The sequence below is a fragment of the Elgaria multicarinata genome, chromosome 9 (assembly GCF_023053635.1).
Source record: "Elgaria multicarinata webbii isolate HBS135686 ecotype San Diego chromosome 9, rElgMul1.1.pri, whole genome shotgun sequence".
Lineage (NCBI taxonomy): Eukaryota > Metazoa > Chordata > Lepidosauria > Squamata > Anguidae > Elgaria > Elgaria multicarinata.
In genome coordinates this window covers 4,887,731-4,907,460 of record NC_086179.1, presented here as the reverse complement: position 1 = coordinate 4,907,460, position 19,730 = coordinate 4,887,731, and the positions used below count along the sequence as shown (strand labels likewise).

At 48.8% G+C, this 19,730-nt stretch overlaps 1 protein-coding gene across 1 annotated transcript in view; it reads right to left on the bottom strand.

Moving 5' to 3' along the window:
* The window catches only part of FBH1 (F-box DNA helicase 1), a 46,114-nt gene that overhangs the window by 7,508 nt on the left and 18,876 nt on the right, over window positions 1-19,730 (bottom strand). Inside the window, exons 9-18 of the mRNA XM_063134606.1 lie at window positions 19,481-19,649; window positions 17,530-17,752; window positions 14,433-14,520; window positions 13,016-13,102; window positions 11,070-11,206; window positions 8,455-8,554; window positions 8,225-8,349; window positions 6,660-6,720; window positions 4,170-4,364; window positions 1,543-1,668 (exon numbers count right to left, since the gene is read on the bottom strand). Coding sequence (XP_062990676.1) covers window positions 1,543-1,668; window positions 4,170-4,364; window positions 6,660-6,720; window positions 8,225-8,349; window positions 8,455-8,554; window positions 11,070-11,206; window positions 13,016-13,102; window positions 14,433-14,520; window positions 17,530-17,752; window positions 19,481-19,649 — 1,311 coding nt within the window. The remainder of the gene's footprint in view (window positions 1-1,542; window positions 1,669-4,169; window positions 4,365-6,659; window positions 6,721-8,224; window positions 8,350-8,454; window positions 8,555-11,069; window positions 11,207-13,015; window positions 13,103-14,432; window positions 14,521-17,529; window positions 17,753-19,480; window positions 19,650-19,730) is intronic.

Here is a 19,730-nt window from a genome sequence, read left to right as displayed (position 1 = left end):
GAGATTGAAACAAAGGCACAAGGGAGACCCAAATCAGGAACCAGATGATTTCCAGTTGCACGTTTCTCAAGACAGGTCTGTTTGCAGGTTATTCCCCTCCAGGATTTCTTCCGGGAGGGGTGGGGGAAGAGGAAGTATGAGCCTCAAGCTTGCACAGTCCTGGGCTCCTGCCTCCTCATTACAAGGACAAGAAAGCTACCAAATGGTAGATCCCAAGATCCTCCAGGCGACGAGTCTGGGAAATACCAAACACAAATCGTCATGGGACGCTCCAGTTTGGATGTTCGCTTATCTTCCCTGCCAAAACGGCCATTAGCAAATTTGGCAGCAATTTGGTAGCCATTTTTTCCCCTTTAAGCATGGCCTGGGGGCCGCAAGCCTTGTTCTCGTGTAAAATTGCACTCCCGGAAAGCCTGAATTTTCGTCTGGTTTTAAAGCTAACAGGTAGCTTTTCCCTCTGTTTGCCGTGGCTCTGAAATTCGGTGGCAATGCAGTTGTGGCAGCAGCAGCAGCCCGGGGGCATGTTGAGGCCCACACAAAAAAATGGGGGGCGGGGGCTGCATGCACCAAACAGGCCACAAGTTGCCCACCCCTGTAGTAAGTCAATGCGGTGTAGCCAGTGTGGTGTAGTGGTTAGAGTGTCGGACTGGGAGTCGGGAGATCTGGGTTCTAGTCCCCACTCGGCCATGGAAGCCCACTGGATGACTGGGCCAGTCACGGACTCTCAGACCAACCCACCTCACAGGGTTGTTGTTGTGAAGATAAAATGGAGAGGAGGAGGAGGATTATGTATGCCGCCTTGGGTTCCTGGGAGGAAAAATGGCGGGATATAAATGCAATAATAAATAAATAAACTCCAGTAATAGGTGACAGAGGGAAACTTTCCGGAAACTTTAGCTGGTACAAAATAGGGCAGCCCGCCTACTAACAGGGACTGGCCGACGAGATCATATCACGCTAGTCCTTCTACAACTTCATTGGCTGCCAGTCCAGGTCTGGGCCCGATTCAAAGTGCTGGTATTAACATTTAAAGCCCTAAAATGTTTGGGGCCAGGTTATTTGAAGGAACGCCTCCTCCCATATGTGCCTGCCTGGACCTTAAGATCATCCACAGGGGTCCTTCTCCGCGAGCCCCTGCCAAAGGTGGCTACTAGGAGGAGGGCTTTCTCTGCTGTGGCACCCCGGCTGTGGAACGAGCTCCCCAGAGAGGTTCGCTTGCTGCCTACATTGTTTTCCTTCCATCGCCAGCTGAAGACCTTTTTATTCTCTCAGTATTTTAACACTTAATTTTAACTTCAATTTAAACTCTGCTGTTTTCATCTCGTATTTTAACCTATATCAATTTTTTTGCTGTGTGGTTTTATCCTGGTTGTGCTTTTTATATTGTATTTTGTGTTTTTTAATTGTTGGTTGTTTTATTGTGCTCTTCATGGTTTTAATTTTTGTGAACTGCCCAGAGAGCTTCGGCTATTCAGCGGTATAGAAATGAAATGAAATGAAATGAAATAAATAAATAAAGAGGGAGCAGAGAGTCTTCCTTACCTGTTCGGTACTTCTTAAAACTTCTGTAAAAATACTGTGCAATAGGAACATTCAAAAGGTCATCCGATACTTGGACGGTGTCGAATTCTAGCCCTTTGGCCTTATGCACGGTGCCCAGGACATAATCTTAACACACGCAAAGCAAAACAAAAAAGGATGCGTTTACCACCAAGTTCTTCACAGACATGATTACCATGTTTTTAAAATATATATATATATTTACATATCACTCCACATCGAAAAATATTCAGGAGCAGTGAACAATAAAAGCCAAATGGAATAAAACACCATATTAATCAATTTTTTAATTAATTTTTTTTTTAAAAAAACAGAATACCAATAAAACCTGTGGCTGGTCAGTCAAGGCAGGGTTGTTGAAATAAAGATGTCTTTAGCAGGCGCTGAAAACATCACAGTGTTGGTGCCTGCCTGATCTCCAGAAGCAGGGAGTTCCACACAGAAACGGGGCCACCACAGGGAAGGCTCTACTCTGGGCGGACTCCAACTGGGCCATGTGGAACCACCAGGCGCATCCCGTCTTAGGACTTCAGTGACTGGATAGATTGATCAGGGGAAAGGTGCTCTCTCAAGTGTCATGGATTCAGCCCAGCGAGGTGGGCCAGAGAATTCTCACATTGCAGGTGGAGAGAAAGGCCTGGATGACTCACAAGCAGAATGAGAGGGTGGACTCTTGAGCTGGTGGAATGGGCTGTACCATTTAAGACCATGGGAGGGTTTTTTTCCTATTTTCCAACACTCCCTTACATAAAGAAATCCTCACAAAAGTAATATGGGTAGGAAAGCGTTTGTTGGGTGTTCCCCCCACCCCTGGGTGTCATTTGTTTGTTTGTTTATTTGTTTACATCAGGAAAAACTTCCTGACTGTTAGAGCAGTACGACAATGGAACCAGTTACCTAGGGAGGTGGTGGGCTCTCCCACACTAGAGGCCTTCAAGAGGCAGCTGGACAACCATCTGTCAGGGATGCTGTAGGGTGGATTCCTGCATTGAGCAGGGGGTTGGACTCGATGGCCTTGTAGGCCCCTTCCAACTCTGCTATTCTATGCTTCTATGCTTCTATGAAACAACTGAGACTTCTCCAATGCTCTCTACATAAGGCTACCTTTGTGCCTAGTCCAGAAACTTCAACTAGTTCAAAATACGGCAGCCAGGTTGGTGTACATCTGGGGGTGACCACATTACACCAGTTTTAAAATCCCTTCACTGGCTGCCAATTAGTTTCCGGGCGAAGTATAAAGTGTTGGTTATCACCTTTAAAGCCCTACATGGTTTGGGTCCAGGCTACCTGCGCGATTGCCTTCTCCCGTACAATCCGCCCCGCACACTCAGGTCCTCTGGGAAAAATCTACTTCAGCTAGCAAAAACTAGATTAACAACTGTTACTCAGAGGACGGTCTCTCCTGCTGCTCCCAGACTGTGGAATGGCCTGCCGGAGAAGACTCATCAGCTTGACAGTCTTTTAGCATTCAAGAAAGCTATCAAGACTGATCTCTTCCGGCAGGCCTATCCAGTAGAATTTTAGGATACTTTTAGTATGCTTTTAGGATGTTTTCAACAGTGTATACTATATTTTTAATCAGTATTTTATGTTTGCTGTTGTTCCACGCCTCGATCCAATCGGAGAGGCGAGTAAGAAATAAAATAATAATAATAATAATAATAATAATAATAATAATAATAATAATAATAATAATAATGAGGAATTTCCAAATGCTGCATTCCCTACCAGAACTTTCAAGTCCACTTTGCCACTGCAGGACTCTACCATTTCATTCAGCTGCATGGGTAAACTACGGTCAATCAGGAACTCTGTGCCTGGGGCACATAAATCAAAACTCACAGCCCACCACCAACCCACGACGCTACACCAGCCCTCCAAACAAGAGAGGAAAGCGAAGACCCCAGTCCATGGATCCAAGCTGATCTCTTCCTGGATTTAGCAGCCGTCTGAAAACAAGGGCGTGGAAAGACCTTTGCAAGGTTTGCTGATGAATGCTTGCACCCTAATAGGCATCGGATGAAGTTCCCCAAACCGACGCCCTCCAAAAGTTGCGGACTTCAACTCCCATCAGCCTCTGCCAGCATGGCCAACGCTCAGGAATGCTGGGCGTTGTGGTCCAAAAGAGGCTGAGGAAGGTTGAAGTAAGAGGCTGCCATATGTCTAAAACCGATCCAAGATCTTAGTGCCTTGCTATCTGGCCCTCCCTCCTTCCAGCTCATTTCAACGATCGGTTTATGAAGGTGTAAACCAGGGGCACGGAGCCTCTTTCACCCAGAGGGCCACATTCCATTTCGGAGTGGTAGTTGGGGCCTGAAAGCAAAAGCGGGGAAGTGAACTTAAAAAGGGCAGAGCCAAAATGCCAGCAATACAAGCATGGCTTGGCTGAATGCATTTCCTGCCTGTAACGCCGCTGTAGGAGATGCATTTCAGCCTTTTGGAATGGGGAAGAAACTGGGCAAAAGCCAAGACACTAACGGGGGGCAGCAGGAATCACCTGGTGATGTGGGGAAGGGGCGTGGCCATCCGAGGAATCCGGGAGGGCCGGATTTTCCCCGGCTCAGAGGTTCCACAGCCCTGCTTTAAAGAAAATCCTCAGGGTCTTTCACCTGCACTTTCCAGAGCGTGGACGTGACACTGCGATATCCTTTCTATCAGCTCAGGAATGCGGTCTCTGTACTTCTCCACGATAGCAATCTTCATCCCCAGCTGCTTATCTTCCGCCTTCATCACGTAGTCCTTGATGCCCGCAAAGCCCTTCTTCACCCACCGCTTGATGAAGGGGTCCCTCACCTCCAGTCTCACTGAGAACACACACAAACCAGGACAAAGCGAGGGGAGAGCTAAACGTCACGAAGGACACGGGGCTGCTGCAGAAAATGGCAGCCTTACGGTGAGTTTCCCTCCTGGCAGGCAAGCTGGTCATCTCAGCCCCCGAGTTCTTTCCTGAGGCCTCTCAAAATCTGTCCTCTCTTTGATCGTTCTGCGTGGTCCGCACTTTGCTCTGGCTCAGATCTGGTTCTGCCTTGCCTCTGATTTGAGTGCAGGGTATTTGAAGGACCACCTGCCCCCATATGGAGCTGTCTGTGCTTTAAGGTTCCAGCTGGACATCAGGAAAAACTTCCTGACTGTTAGAGCAGTACGACAATGGAATCTGTTACCTAGGGAGGATGTGGGCTCTCCTACACTACATTCAAGAGGCAGCTGGACAACCATCTGTCAGGGATGCTTTAGGGTGGATTCCTGCATTGAGCAGGGGGTTGGACTCGATGGCCTTGTAGGCCCCTTCCAACTCTGCTATTCTATGATTCTGTGATTCTAAGATCTCCTTGGAAGCCCTACTCACTGGCTCTCCACTAAGATCAGTAAGGTTGGAGAGCGGCAGCAACAGGGCCTTCTCAGTGGTGGCCCCAACACTATGGAATTCCTTCCCAAGAGATAGGTGACTGTTTTTAAGAGGGCTGAAAACCATACGTGCCCACCCTGGCATTTGGTTGTATGGTTAAGATATATGAAAATGTATTTGATTTTAATGGGTGTAATTTTAAAATCTTTCTACATTTATGGACCTTTTATAATTTGTTAGTTTTTTATAACTTGTTCATTGTTTTAATCTTTGTAAACCGCCCAGAGAGCTTATGCTATGGGGTGGTATATAATTGTAAATAATAATAATGATGATGATGATGATGAACTGAACTCTTTTTCTATTGTAAGTCAAATGGAGAAAACCAACATACTGAAAGGCATCTAAGAACATCAGAAGTGCCCTGATGCTGGATCAGACCAAGGGTCCATCTAGACCAGCACTCTGTTCACACAGCGGCCAACCAGCTGTCGGCCAGGGACCAACAAAGCAGGACATGGTGTAACAGCACCCTTCCACCCATGTTCCCCAGCAACTGGTGCACACAGGCTTATTGCCTCGAATACTGGAGATAGCACACAACCATCAGGGCTAGTAGCCATGGATAGCCTTCACCTCCAGGAATTGATCCAACCCCCTTTGAAAGCCATCCAAATGGGTGGCCATCACTACATCTTGGGGTAGTGAGTTCCATAGTTTAACTATCACTGTGTGGAAAAAGTCTTTCCTTTGATCTGCCCTGAATCTCTCACCCATCAGCTTCATGGGATGACCCTGGGTTCTAGTATTACAAGAGAATGAGAAAAAATGTCTCCCTGTCCACATTCTCCACACCATGCATGATTTTGTACATGTCTAACTCCCTTTAGCTTCCCTAATTCCAGTTGATGTAACCTTCCCTCGTAGGGGAGATGCTCCAGACCCTTAATCATTTTAGGGGCTCTTTTCTGCACTTTTTCCAGCTCTGTAATATCCTTTTCTGGGTGTGGTGTCCTGAAGTGTCCACAGTATTCTAAGTGTGGTCGCAGCACCATAGATTTGTATAAAGGCAGTATGATACTGGCCGTTTTATGCTCAATTCCTTTTCTCATCATGCCTAATCAACCAAATTAATAAAGAGAGCATAATCCTGCAAACTTACTCATCTTGCCTACATTACAGCTGGACTCTGGATCAGCGTGCCGAAGTCCGCTCACAAGCCAGGATTGTTGACCCAATCCCTGACACAATGAGAAGAACAGGGCTAAATCCCATGCCACGAGAAGGGTCTGCAGCCACACGTTGCAGTGCGGATTGCTCCGGTTAAGCGTTCCCGCCGGCCGTGCCCTCTTCTACGATACTCCATTCCATTACCCTCTTCCCCTCCCACAATTTTCCATCCCCCTGCCCTGCGCCAAACACATTCTGTGGCAACTGAATATATGCACAGTCTGCACTGTGCTGTTTTTTGAGGGCGTTGGGCTCCCCTAAGAGTTTATTTTCTAAAGATTCTTTTATCTTTGTGTGTGGCGCCCGCCCCCGCCCCCCACAAGCTGACATCCCCCTCTTGCTTGTCAGTGGCCCCATTTTGGAAGATCCCAGTTGCCCCATTTTGGAAGATCCCAATGGCCCCATTTTGGAAGATCTCAAATGAGTTCTGGCTCTGTTTTCCCCTGATTAGGCAGAGACTCAGAAAGGAAGCTTTTTGCTGCAACCACAGCGTCTCACCACACGCCCCAGCCAGGATACTCACATTCGGGACGAAGGAGCTTCCAAATGTCATGAATCTTCTCGAGACCAAAGGCTTTAAGCCCCTAAGAAAAAGAGAAGAAGGTCTAAGACATCCCGAGTTTCTGCTTAAGAATTCCACGTAACTGACTGATCTTGTGCTAGTCACACTGCTGTGCTTCTGTGCCCCTCTGTGTCCTCCGAACAGAATGGGCCTGTTCAGACGACACACTAAGCCATGGTTAGGCCACTAACCATTCTGCAGCAAATGGTGAGCGAGTGTGTTTAAACCATGGTTACGTAGCCACCATGGTTATTTAGCCACCATGATTAGGAATGGTTGACATGACAGGCTAAGCCATAATGTTTAGCTCAAAATGCTTAACCACCGTGGCTTAGGGTGTCGTCTGAACAGAGTCAAAATTATTATTATTTTATTATTATTTATTTATATAGCACCATCAATGTACATGGTGCTGTATAGAGTAAAACAATCAAATAGCAAAAGCCTGCCGCATAGGCTTACATTCTAATAAAATCATAATAAAACAATAAGAAGGGGAAGAGAATGAATGCACCAAACAGGCACAGGGTAGGGTAAAACTAACAGTATAAAAGTCAGAACAAAATCAAGTTTTAAAAGCTTTAGAAAAAAGAAAAGTTTTTAGCTGAGCTTTAAAAGCTGCGATTGAACTTGTAGTTCTCAAATGTTCTGGAAGAAGAAAATGGACGAAGCCGAGCAAGGGAAGTAGAGGCCCTTGGGCAGGTGAGAAACATGGCATTAGAGGAGCGTCGTCGACTGGCCTTGCAATAACCCTACTGATGATACTCTTGACAAGAAGGATGAAGACAAGCTGGAGCGGGTTCAGAGGAAGGCAACGAGGATGATTGGGGGGTGGAAACAAAGCCCTATGAAGGGAGACTGAAAGAACTGGGCATGTTGAGCCTGGAGAAGATGATGGAGGGGAGACATGAGAGCACTCTTCAAATACTTAAAAGGCTGTCACACAGAGGAGGGCCAGGATCTCTTCTCGATCCTCCCAGAGTGCAGGACACGGAATAACGGGCTCAAGTTAAAGGAAGTCAGATTCCGACTGGACAGCAGGAAAAACCTCCTGATTGCTAGAGCAGTATGACAATGGAACCAGTTACCTAGGGAGGTTGTGGGCTCTCCCACGCTAGAGGCCTTCAAGAGGTAGCTGGACAACCATCTGTCAGGGGTACTTTGAGAATGATTCCTGCATTGAGTTGGGGGTTGGAATCAATGGTGTTATAGGCCCCTTCCAACTCTACTATTCTATGATTCGATGAGAAACCACGATACGTTTTATCCCGAGCCTCCTCCAGCCGCCTTCCCAACCCCTCTGAAGCACACTTGCTAGATGGGCTCAAAACGCCCATCTAGCAAAAAAAACCCACAAAGATCAGAGGATAGGGAAGCAAAGACGGCTTCCACTGCTCCTCCCGCCTTGCCAGCTTCAGCCTGGTAAGGGCACAGTGAACCTCAGAGTTCAGAGGCTTCCAAGCAGCCAAGGTACACTCTGAGGGTGCCCTAATTTTACTTTGCCACGTATTTCGCAACACACATACCCCAAGCAAGTGGATCTTAGCTGGTGGTTCTCGACCAGTAACGTTCACAGCATCGTCAAAGACAGTGTTGTTGTTCCGGGATAAGCGGGCCACCTGCCCCGTCACGTCAATTCCACTGACATCACCTGCCAAACACAGCGGTCCGAGTTAGCCAGGCTGAGCCAAGAGAGAAAGTGAGCCCTTAAACCCAGACGCAAGAGCAACAGGACTTGGTTTGAAGAACTCCTCACCCTCCCGGTTGCTCCCCACCAGGGTCTTCTTCCGGACTCCCTTGCAGACATCCAGAATGGTGGCGCCGACGTAAGCGATTTCGGAGCCAAACCGGAAACTCTGCAAAAGTAAAAGCGAGCCGGGGGGGGGGGAGGACATTTGAGAAACTCAGATAAAATTCACAAAGAGAGAGAGAGAGAAACAGGGCGAACTGACACTTCCAGGATCCTATATATTGCCCTCATCTCGCTCCAACAGGCCCCAAACGCAGCTCACTCCCCGTGAGAGCTGGCTCAGCGGTGCCCAAATCGCACGAAAGCCCACTGTGGCTTAATTCAACCACGGGGGCCTTCGTGTCATGCCCGGTACCCTTTGGCATGGCACCCGTGGGCACCCCCCAGCTTCCCATGTAGTGTTGTCCATGCTCTGGTAACCTCCAAGTTAGATTACTGCAATGCCCTCTACGTAGGGCTGCCTTTGAAGACGGCTCGGAAGCTGCAGCTTGTGCAAAATGCGGCGGCCAGATTGATTTCAGGAACCAGAAGGTTTGACCGTATAACACCTGCTCTGGTCCGCTTGCACTGGCTGCCTGTATGTTTCCGAGCCCAATTCAAGGTGCTGGTTTTGACCTATAAAGCCTTACACGGCTTGGGACCACAATACCTGATGGAACGCCTCTCCCGACGTGAATATACCCAGTCACTACATTCAACATCTAAGGTCCTCCTCCGGGTGCCTACTCCGAGAGAGGCTCGGAGTGTGGTAACGTGGGACAGGGCCTTTTCGGTGGTGGCCCCCAGACTATGGAACGATCTCCCTGACGAGGCTCACCTGGCACCAACGTTGCTGTCTTTCCGGCACCAGGTTAAGACTTTCCTCTTTGCCCAGGCATATGGCGGCACATCTTAATCACCCACATGTTTAGTTTTTAACGGTTTTTAATGCTTTATGTGTGTATGTTCTGTGTTTTAGAATTTTAAATTCTACATACTCGTTTTTATCTTAATTTTAGAATTTCTGTAAACCGCCCAGAGAGCTCCAGCTATGGGAGCGGTATAGAAGTGAAAAAAATAAATAAAAATAGTGTGAACCTGGTGTCATGGGTTATTCTACCCCCTCAAACAACCCCCGGAGCTGGGTTCACACAACACAGGAAGTTACAAGCATACAACTGCCGTTTACACATTCAAAACGGCGGCCATCACATTCCGTTAAACCCCGCAGGGAAATTATCCCATGGGGGCTTAGCATTACATGCAGACAATGGCCTCTTTTTCTTGCCAGGCTGGCTTCTCCACATCCCAGCCCATCAGCTGGAGGAGGGGGGCACCATGCATGGCCAATGATGCAGTGCCGTGCATGTGGATCACCCAGCTCTGCTGAGTCTTCAGGCCCACAGCAGAGCTCTGTGGGAAACCTCCCTGGCCTCTAGGCCTTAATTGCTGCCTTTCTGTCTAAGCCCATTTCCTGCTTCTCTCTCCAGCACACTCGCAACTGCCATATCTTGCAAGGCTAAGGAAAATGTCTCTCTGTCCTTTTTTTTAAAAAAAGGTTGCTCCTATGCTCTTGACAGAAAGTTATCAGAGCAAAAGGCTTAGCGGTCCCAGATTGGCTTGAAGAGATCTCAGCGGTGCCCACACATCCATGTGTGGCTGCCCCGTGTGGTGAATCACGGAACTGCCTTCTCAAGGAAGAACCTTCTGGACTGACTCCGCCCACCCAGGCAGACCATTGGCTCCTTTCTGGACAGGAAGAAGTACAAAGACCTTCCTGTTCCAGCCGAGCCTGGCCTGAGCGTGAACGTTTTCCTGAGTCTTTGGCTATTCTTCGTCCCTGATTCTGGGGTTGTCCCCACATTCCTGGTTCATTTCAAATGACTGCCCATGGCTCAAACCTGACAACCCTACCCCACAATGTTATTTGTATTTATTTAAACTATCTCTTCTTCAAGGCAATGAACAACAATAAGAACTGAAAGAACTGGGCATGTTTAGTCTGGAGAAGAGAAGATGGCACTCTTCAAATATTTGAAAAGTTGTCACACAGAGGAGGGCCAGGATCTCTTCTCGATCCTCCCAGAGTGCAAGACACAGAATAACGGGCTCAAGTTAAAGGAAGCCAGATTCCGGCTGGACATCAGGAAAAACTTTCTGACTGTTAGAGCAGTATGACAATGGGACCAATGACCTAGGGATGTGGTGGGCTCTCCCACAGTAGAGGCCTTCAAGAGGCAGCTGGACAACCATCTGTCAGGGATGCTTTAAGGTGGATGCCTGCATTGAGCAGGGGGTTGGACTCGATGGCCTTGTAGGCCCCTTCCAACTCTACTATTCTACGATTCTATGATTCTATACAACAATGGAACCAGTTACCTAGGGAGGTTGTGGGCTCTCCCACACTGGAGGCCTTCAAGAGGCAGCTGGACAACCATCTGCCAGGGATGCTTTAGGATGGATTCCTGCACTGAGCAGGGGGTTGGACTTAATGGCCTTGTAGACCCCTTCCAACTCTACTATTCTATGATTCTAAAAACACATAAAAAAACTGATGCAGTATTAAAAATTGATAAAATAGCAATAAAAACAGCAACCGCGGCACTGAAGGCTCTCACCTGGTGTGAAGTGAAGGGTCTTACCTGTGTGAGGTAGAAGATATGGGAGTGACGCACTTCAGACAGAGCGTTGACGGCACCCCGGAAGGTGTAGATCTGCTGGTGTGGGTCTCCTACCAGAACCACACCACATGGTTGGGAAAGGACAATTTTCATAATCGCTACACAGGAAGAGGAATGAGAGATTTAGTGTAGAAAGAGACATTCCTCGTTGTAAAGAATCCCAAGCACAAAAGTTCTTTTTTATTTTATTTTTTTAATTAAAATTTATTATACAACTAACAATAAACACATACACAAAAAGGATATAATCAGATGGACAATGACAAAGTTACCAAACTGTACGCACAAAATACCTCCGAAAGGTAGACAATGTTTAGCCTGGAGAAGAGAAGATTGAGGGGAGACATGAGAGCACTCTTCAAATACTTAAAAGGTTGTCACACAGAGGAGGGCCAGGATCTCTTCTCGATCTTCCCAGAGTGCAGGACACGGAATAACGGGCTCAAGTTAAAGGAAGCCAGATTCCAGCTGAACATCAGGAAAAACTTCCTGACTGTTAGAGCAGTACGACAGTGTAACCAGTTACCTATGGAGGTTGTGGGCTCTCCCACCCTAGAGGCCTTCAAGAGGCAGCTGGACAACCATCTGTCGGGGATGCTTTAGGGTGGATTCCTGCATTGAGCAGGGGGTTGGACTCGATGGCCTTGTAGATCCCTTCCAACTCTGCTATTCTATGATTCTATGAACTTTCCTGGTATGAAGCTCGTATCTTTATTCTTCTAAATTTAAGAACGTGCCCTGAGGCTGGATCAGACCGAGGGTCCGTCTAGTCCAGCACTCTGTTCACACAGGGGCCAACCAGCCATCAGCCAGGGATGAACAAGCAGCGCATGGTGCAACAGCACCCTCCCACCCATGTTCCCCAGCAACTGGTGCACCCAGGCTTACTGCCTCAAATACTGGAGATAGCACACAACCCTCAGGGCTAGTTGCCATGGATAGCCTTCTCCTCCAGGAATTTATCCAACCCCCTTTTAAAGCCATCCAAATTGGTGGCCATCACTACGTCTTGTGGTAGTGAATTCCATAGGGCTGTCATGAAAAGAAACAGCACGTGTGCAGGTTGGAGAACCATATATGCAGTAGGTCAGCCTTCCTCAACCTGGGGCGCTCCAGATGTGTTGGACTGCATCTCCCAGAATGCCCCAGCCAGCTGGCTGGGGCATTCTGGGAGCTGTAGTCCAACACATCTGGAGCGCCCCAGGTTGAGGAAGGCTGCAGTAGGTGATCCACAGCTGCTCTTTCCACTGCTAAAGAGAGAAAAATGAACAGAAGCATGCAGAATAGTAAGCAAAGTTTTATGCTCAGAGATAGGGAACTTGTTCAACCCTCTTTTGAAGCCATCCAAATTGGTGGCCATCACTTCAGAGGTGACGATCATGGTTAATAGAATCATAGAATCATAGAATAGTAGAGTTGGAAAGGGCCTATAAGGCCATTGAGTCCTATACACCAGATCTTCCATAAATTTACACAAGATGTCAGTATTCCTATTAGTGTGAGAAATAAACAGCGTGACCCTCATCATAGAATCATAGAATCATAGAACCGCAGAGTTAGAAGGGGCCTACAAGGCCATCGAGTCCAACCCCCTGCTCCAATCCTTAAGGAATGTACATATAGCTGAAGTTTTTCCATAAGCGCAATTGATCCAAGCCCAAAAGTTCTGACCGGGCGTACACAGAGTGCGCTGTATTTCTGTGTGGTTCAGTGTTCGTTTGGGGGAGGGGGGACAAAACAAAACCCCCACAATGCCTCTCATTCTTTTGGCCAAGAGGAAATTGCGTGATACCCCTCCCTCCCTGATAATTGCCAAAACACGGTGCCCTTCTCAGGGAGGTGGGGGCAAAACATTCCTTGTAAAGTTTCACCCCGCTCATTTCAGCACGGCCTTACGCATTACCCACCAGGGGTGCAGTCCTGGGCCTCGTCGACCATGATCACATCGTAGCTAGAAAGCAAAGGTGTCTGAAGTTGCCAAAGCTTCAAGTAACCTAGAAAGGAAGACATGGTATTGCAAATTATTATTATTATTATTATTATTATTATTATTATTATTATTATTATTATTATTATTATTATTCAGTGTCTGATATAATACCACCCAGAGTTTTTAACCCTCAGGGCTTCTCTACATTAAAGCAACCCACAGCTCAACGCCACTCCAGAAGGCGAGTTCCATTCTGAATCTCTACTAGGCCGTAAACGATTCAGACAGTCACAGGGTGGAAAGGCTACAGTGCAGGATAGTGACTCCAATGTCAACAGGGCAACGAATCCGCTCCAGGTTTCAGTCAGAACTCTAAAGGAGCTCTCCGACGTGCATGCAGCTCCACATTCGGGGACACGTGGCAAACTCTTGTGAAAGTAGTGTGCCTGTTTAGCTGTGAAAAACCAGCTTGGGGCGCATTTTGCTCCAGAAAATAGCTATAGGTGAGGAACCCTGCACGTGCAGAAGGGCTTCTCTGAATCTGGTGGCCTTCAGATGTTCTGGACTACAATTCCCACCATCCTCTAGACAGCATGGCCATTGGTGGGAGCTGCTGACCAGCACATCTGCAGGGCAGAAGGTTACTGACGGCTGCTCTACATCTCGGCTTTTATTCTTCCTGGCATACAAGGCCCCAAAATAGGATCCTTCCACTCCAGAGTACCCCACTTTTGCCTGCAAGAAATGGCTGCAAGGATCAGGCCCGGTCTCCCTGGAGTGTACCCCAAATCAAACTTGGAGCCTGAAGAAGATGTAGGCCAGCCAAGACAGGAAGTGGGGGAGGAAATTCTCCAAGACTCTCCAGGAGTCAAGGAGGAATCTTCTCAGGAGCTTATCAAACAGGATGATCAGGCTCAGAGATCACTTTCCCCCTCCTCTCCCTCCATGGGAACTCAGTCTTTGTCGGAGCAGGAGGGAGCATCAGAACTGACAGGTCCCAGAGCCCGCCACAGCGTCAAGCAGGCAGAGTTGAGAGGAGGCGGGAGGTGGTCTACTAGGATGGCTGCTTGCCAGTGGTTACAACTTGAAGACCCTCCCTGAAGGAGAGGTCTGGTGAAGCTGGTCCGGCATGGCAGGAAACCGTCCATTTAGTTGATAGGCAACTGCCTCACTTTGTTAGGCTAATGAAACTTAGAGGATAGCTCCCAGCATTCACGCTCCCTTCAGTAGACGTCTGTTTACTGAATAAAGCTTTGTGGATTGCGTATCAGACCTCTTTATTGTCTCATGTGTTGGCGGGACGGCTTGGAATCATGACACCAAAGCACGCACACACAGAACAATGCTCAGCGTACAACCTATAACACACACACACACCATGTAACCCCACTTACCATCATGGGTCATCTTATATGCCAACTCTCCAGTTGAGTTCAGCATTTTCATATTAGACCATATTCGTTTTGCTTCTCCGACAATGATCTAGAACATGCAAGGGCATAAAAGAGTAGGCCCGTCAGATCGGGGAAAGAGGCATCAAAACCACCACGCCGCTCTCGAGAGCAGCCAGTGCCTGAAAACACACCATCAAGACATGGAGATAGCCTCCGGCGAAGAGGCCAGTGTCCGGCAAAGACATTGGCCTGGTTGCTCAGCAAAGACTGGCTATTGTTTGTCTGGGAAATTTTATGTATTTATTTACAATATTTAAATACCGATCCCCATTCAAAATTTCGCAGCGGTGTACAAGATAAAATGAAAATAAAAACAGAATAAAACATTTTAAAAATAGATTTTAAAAGGAGCAAGATGTACAGTAAACCGTGGCTGGTCATTAAGGAAAGGCTTCCTGGAATAATGATGTTTTCAGGAGGCGCCGGAAGGAATACAAAGTTGGCGCCTGCCTGACCTCCAGGGGCAGGGAATTCCATAGGAAGGGGGCCACCACGCTGAAGGCTCTTCCCCTGGTGGACTCCAATCGGAGGATGGATCTATGTGGAACCACCAGGAGCAGGTCCTCGGATGACCTCAGTGACCGGGCAGGTTGGTAAGGGAGAAGGCGCTCTCTCAGGTATCCTGGTCCCAAGTTGTTTAGGGCTTTGTACACAAGTACAAGAACCTTCAACCTGGCCCGGTAGCGAATAGGCAGCCAGTGCAGTTCCCTCAGCAGAGGAGTTACATGCTGGAAAGGGGCAGCTCCAGACAACAGCCGAGCTGCAGCATTCTGCACTAGCTCCGAATTCCCCAACTCTACATAGTCACCTTGGTATGCCCAACATTTTGGACTACAAGTCCCATAGTCCTTCACCATAAGAACTTGCAGAGTATCTGGGCAAACTCCTTGCAGCATAGGGCTGCTGCTGGTGGATGTTCCTAACCCAAGGGTGCCGAACCTCCTTCAACTCCAGAGGACCAAATCCCTACTCTCTCTCTCCCACCTCTCTTTCTCCCCTCCCCCCCTTTGTCCCCCCACTCTCACACAATCTTTGGGGGATGCCCTTCTCTTGGTCCTGCTGCCATCGGAAACATGTTTGGTGGTGACCCAAGGAAGGGCCTTCTTGGTGGCTGCTCCCAAGCTCTGGAATTCCCTGCCGTGGGAGGCTAGGTTACCCCCCCTCTCTGCTGCCCTTCTGCCGGCAGGCAAAGGCGTTTCAATTCAAGGAGGCTGCGATGCCCCCACCTCACACACAAGGCTTTGACGTACACCCCTCCCTCAGGCTAAGCCCCACCACTTAAATACCTGAGGAAGGGGGTAAAAAGAAAAAGTAAACCTTTCCCTTATAGCAGAGGGAAAAGGTAAGGAGATTTGGAAAAGGCTTTTCTGTGAATATAGCAGGCCGAAGGTTTAATGTAATGTGCTTATTCATGAACCAATAGAGCAGGAGACACAGCCAAACTGACACGTGGTTTTATGGTAGCAAAATAACGAAAATGTTTATTGTAGTTTACAGTTCTTAGTTCCTTCAAATTATATTCCAATCCTGCCTATTCTTAAGAATACTGGTAGTAGTAATTCTAATAACAATCCTTAGCCCCTGTGATCTTATGTTCACGCACTCCTCACACAACTCCTGACAAGAAGAAATCACTCAGCTAAACACATCTACCCTCCAAGCCCCATCACCAATCGAACCCCTCAAACCACTCCGCTCCCCCATATATAGGCTCCTCCCCCTTTCCACAGCATCACCAGCCACACCCACTCAGCCCAACGTTCCGCACTCTCTAGACATACTCTACCTAACGTTCCGTACTCTCTAGACATACTCTACCTAAGGGAACAGAAAAGTGGGTAACGCCACAGAGGCCTTTGGTGTGTAGGTCTGGTCTGTTGCTGCTGAACAGAGTTCAATTGGGTTCGGTGCTGTTTATTACTTTCATTCTTGAACTTTTAAGTGCGTTTTCGAAATTTATTTGTTTTTATGATTGTCTCACTTCATTTTTTGATGCTTCGGCCTTATTGCTGTTAGCCGCCTTGAGTGCCGTTCTTTGCTGGAAAGGCGAGCTACAAATCAATCAAGCCAACCAGCAAGCACGCCTGCACCCCATTCATCCATGCTTTCTCTGGCATACCCCGCAAGCCGCCGGCCCATCCTCAATACATTGCTCCCCAACCCAATGCCATCCGTGAGTTTCCCAACTCTAGAGATGTGAAGGTCTGGAAAAAAACCTGGGGAAATTTGGGGGGGAACGGTTTTTTCCCTGGGGGTTTCCAAAGCCTTTTTTTGGTTTTTTTCCAAATAAATTTATCATTTGTTTCATAGAATCATAGAATAGCAGAGCTGGAAGGGGCCTACAAGGCCATCGAGTCCAACCCCCTGCTCAATGCAGGAATTCACCCTAAAGCATCCCTGACAGATGGTTGTCCAGCTGCCTCTTGAAGGCCTCTAGGGTGGGAGAGCCCACAACCTCCCTAGGGAACTGATTCCATTGTCGTACTGCTCTAACAGTCAGGAAGTTTTTCCTGATGTCCAGCTGGAATCTGGCTTCCTTTAACGAGCCCATTATTCCGTGTCCTGCACTCTGGGAGGATCGAGAAGAGATCCTGGCCCTCCTCTGTGTGACAACCTTTTAAGTCTTTGAAGAGTGCTATCATGTCTCCCCTCAATCTTCTCTTTTCCAGGCTAAACATGCCCAGTATTTATTACATTTCTATACCACCCAATAGCCGAAGCTCTCTGGGCGGTTCACAATGGTAATAATTGCTTGAATACACTATACTTCTAATATACCAAATGTGATAATTTCATGCCAAACCAACTTGTACATAATTACGTTTTACACTCCTAAAGTAACAAAGTGACTTTTAATTTATAAAAAGTGCTAATATTGCAGGTTTTTTTCAATTTTTCCAAAAAAATGTCCATTTCCCCCCGGAAAAAAACCCGGAAAACCTCCGGGGTGGGTGGGGAAGGAAACGTTATTTCCCGGCGGCTTCAAAAATTTCCAGAAATTTTACACCTCTACCCGGCTCCGCTAACGAAAACTCACCCGCTTCTCGTCGTCTTGAACGAGAACCTTCTCTCCTTTGTTGTTCTTACACCAGACGGGCGTGTGCTCCACGTTGATGCTGTCGTCGCCGGAGGCGAAAAAGGCCGCGAGGGTCTGGGCCACCGTCTTGGCCCTTACGAACAGAGACTGCCCCTCGCGCTCGCGGAGGACGGAGCTGATACAGAAGGAGGTCAGCGAACCAGGGTTGAGTTTTTTGGAGTACCTGAAGCCGATTGAGAGGGGTGGGAGGGACAGGAACAGGCTTTTTTTTTAATTAATTTATTTATTTTATACTGCTCTTTGGGCAGCTCACATTTAAAACCATAAATCACAACAGATCAAAGTATTTAAATACTTAAAAAGAGCACATAAAACCCAAATAAACTCGGCAGCAGTTACAGCCCAGGGAAATGCTTGAACCATGAAGGTCAAATAGGTCCTGCGAGCCAAATTTAATTCCTTTCCTGCCCTGCCCTAAAACAGGGCGTCATACGCCTCATACCAAACCTCGACACGTCTTCTAAGCAAGGAGACTCCCAACCCCTCCTTAGGCAACGCGTGTGTCAGGATCTATGCTGCACTGAGTGCTTGCAGGACCCAGGTCTATGCTGTACCGAGTGCTTGCAGGACCCAGGTCTATGCTGTACCGAGTGCTTGCAGGATCCAGGTCTATGCTGTACCGAGTGCTTGCAGGACCCAGGTCTATGCTGTACCGAGTGCTTGCAGGACCCAGGTCTATGCTGTACCGAGTGCTTGCAGGACCCTGGTCTATGCTGTACCGAGTGCTTGCAGGACCCAGGTCTTCGGTCGGGACCTGTCCTGCTGGGGTGTTTGCAAGCCTCAGTCCCCTGACTAACTACACGCAGGGGGTGTGATTGGAATCCAGCTGGGTGTGGCCAAGGTAAGAGCTATTTAAGCACTGCACTTCTCTCTCAACCCTCGCTACAGCAACACCGTTCCTGTGCTACCTGGCACCACTTCCCGCAAACCTCTATGCCCATTCCTGATCGTGTTGGTTCCTGACTTCTGGACTGCCTTTGGACTTTGCCTTGCCTCTGCCATGCCTTGTTGGTTCCTGACCCTCGGACTGCCTCTAGACTACGCCGTGGTTCTGCCTCTGTCTCGGCAGGCGGTGCTGGACCCTCGTGCCGGTTCTGTGCCGTTGCTCCAGCTCGGCCCAGACTCAGGTTCAACTGTGCCTCTGAACTCTTGCACGCTATAGGAGGGGGCCTCTGGCTGTGGCCCTGGCCCACGCTAGTGACGGTCAATAAAGCTGAACACTTCTTGATCCCGCTTCAGTGTGGTGTTCTCTTCTGCCTCACTCCTCTGGGTCCCGGCGGCCCAGCCTAGCTCCCTGCCGCCCACGCCCCGGACATAACAGCGTGAGACCCAAGGACCCGATCCAGGCACTTTCCAGAACAGAAGCTGGGCTGAGCTCCGGTGCAAGCGCTCTGCTCCCCCCCCCAGGTCGGGCAGAACATGTGCAACACCGCAGCGCACCCCTTCCTGCTGCCAATGCCACAGCAACCCCCCCTTTGCCTTTACCACCACTGCTGCCCACCCACTGTTTGCACGGAGAGCCGCGCGGACAGGAGCCATGTCAGCGGAGTTCCCGTGAGAGTTCACCCCGGGTCTCAAGACACGGATGACATCTCGCGAGGCCCCGCGACGGCTGCTTCCAGCTGTGCGGCTCTCTGCACGAGGCGGCAGACAGACGGACCAAGAGCCTGCCTTGGCGTAAGACAGCCTACTCCTCAGCTGGGGTCTTCCTCCAGATGTGTCGAACGGCAGCTGCCAGAACATCCAACACATCTGGAGGGTGCCAAGCTGGGGAAGGCAAGGCCCTATGTTACTACGGCTGTGTGCATGAGAGTAGGGAGGTGGGGGGGACAGAAACAGCGGCAAAACCAGCCCTGGCCTCGGCCACCACCACTATGGCGGTCCCACGCACCGCTTGCCAACTTCAGCAAAGGCCAAAGAGTGGGCCGTCCTGCATGTCACGTTTGGGGGGAAGACCCTCCGGCCCTGCTCCGCAATGGTCTTGTTGAACGCCAGGTACAGGAATTGGAGGCCGGACCACTTCTCCGCGTACTTGATCAGAGTAGACGTCTTCCCAGTGCCTATGGGGGTCAGATGGGGTATTAAACACTTCAGTCATTCAAGAACCAGGCCTTCCCCGGTTGGGTGGTCTCTAAATGCCT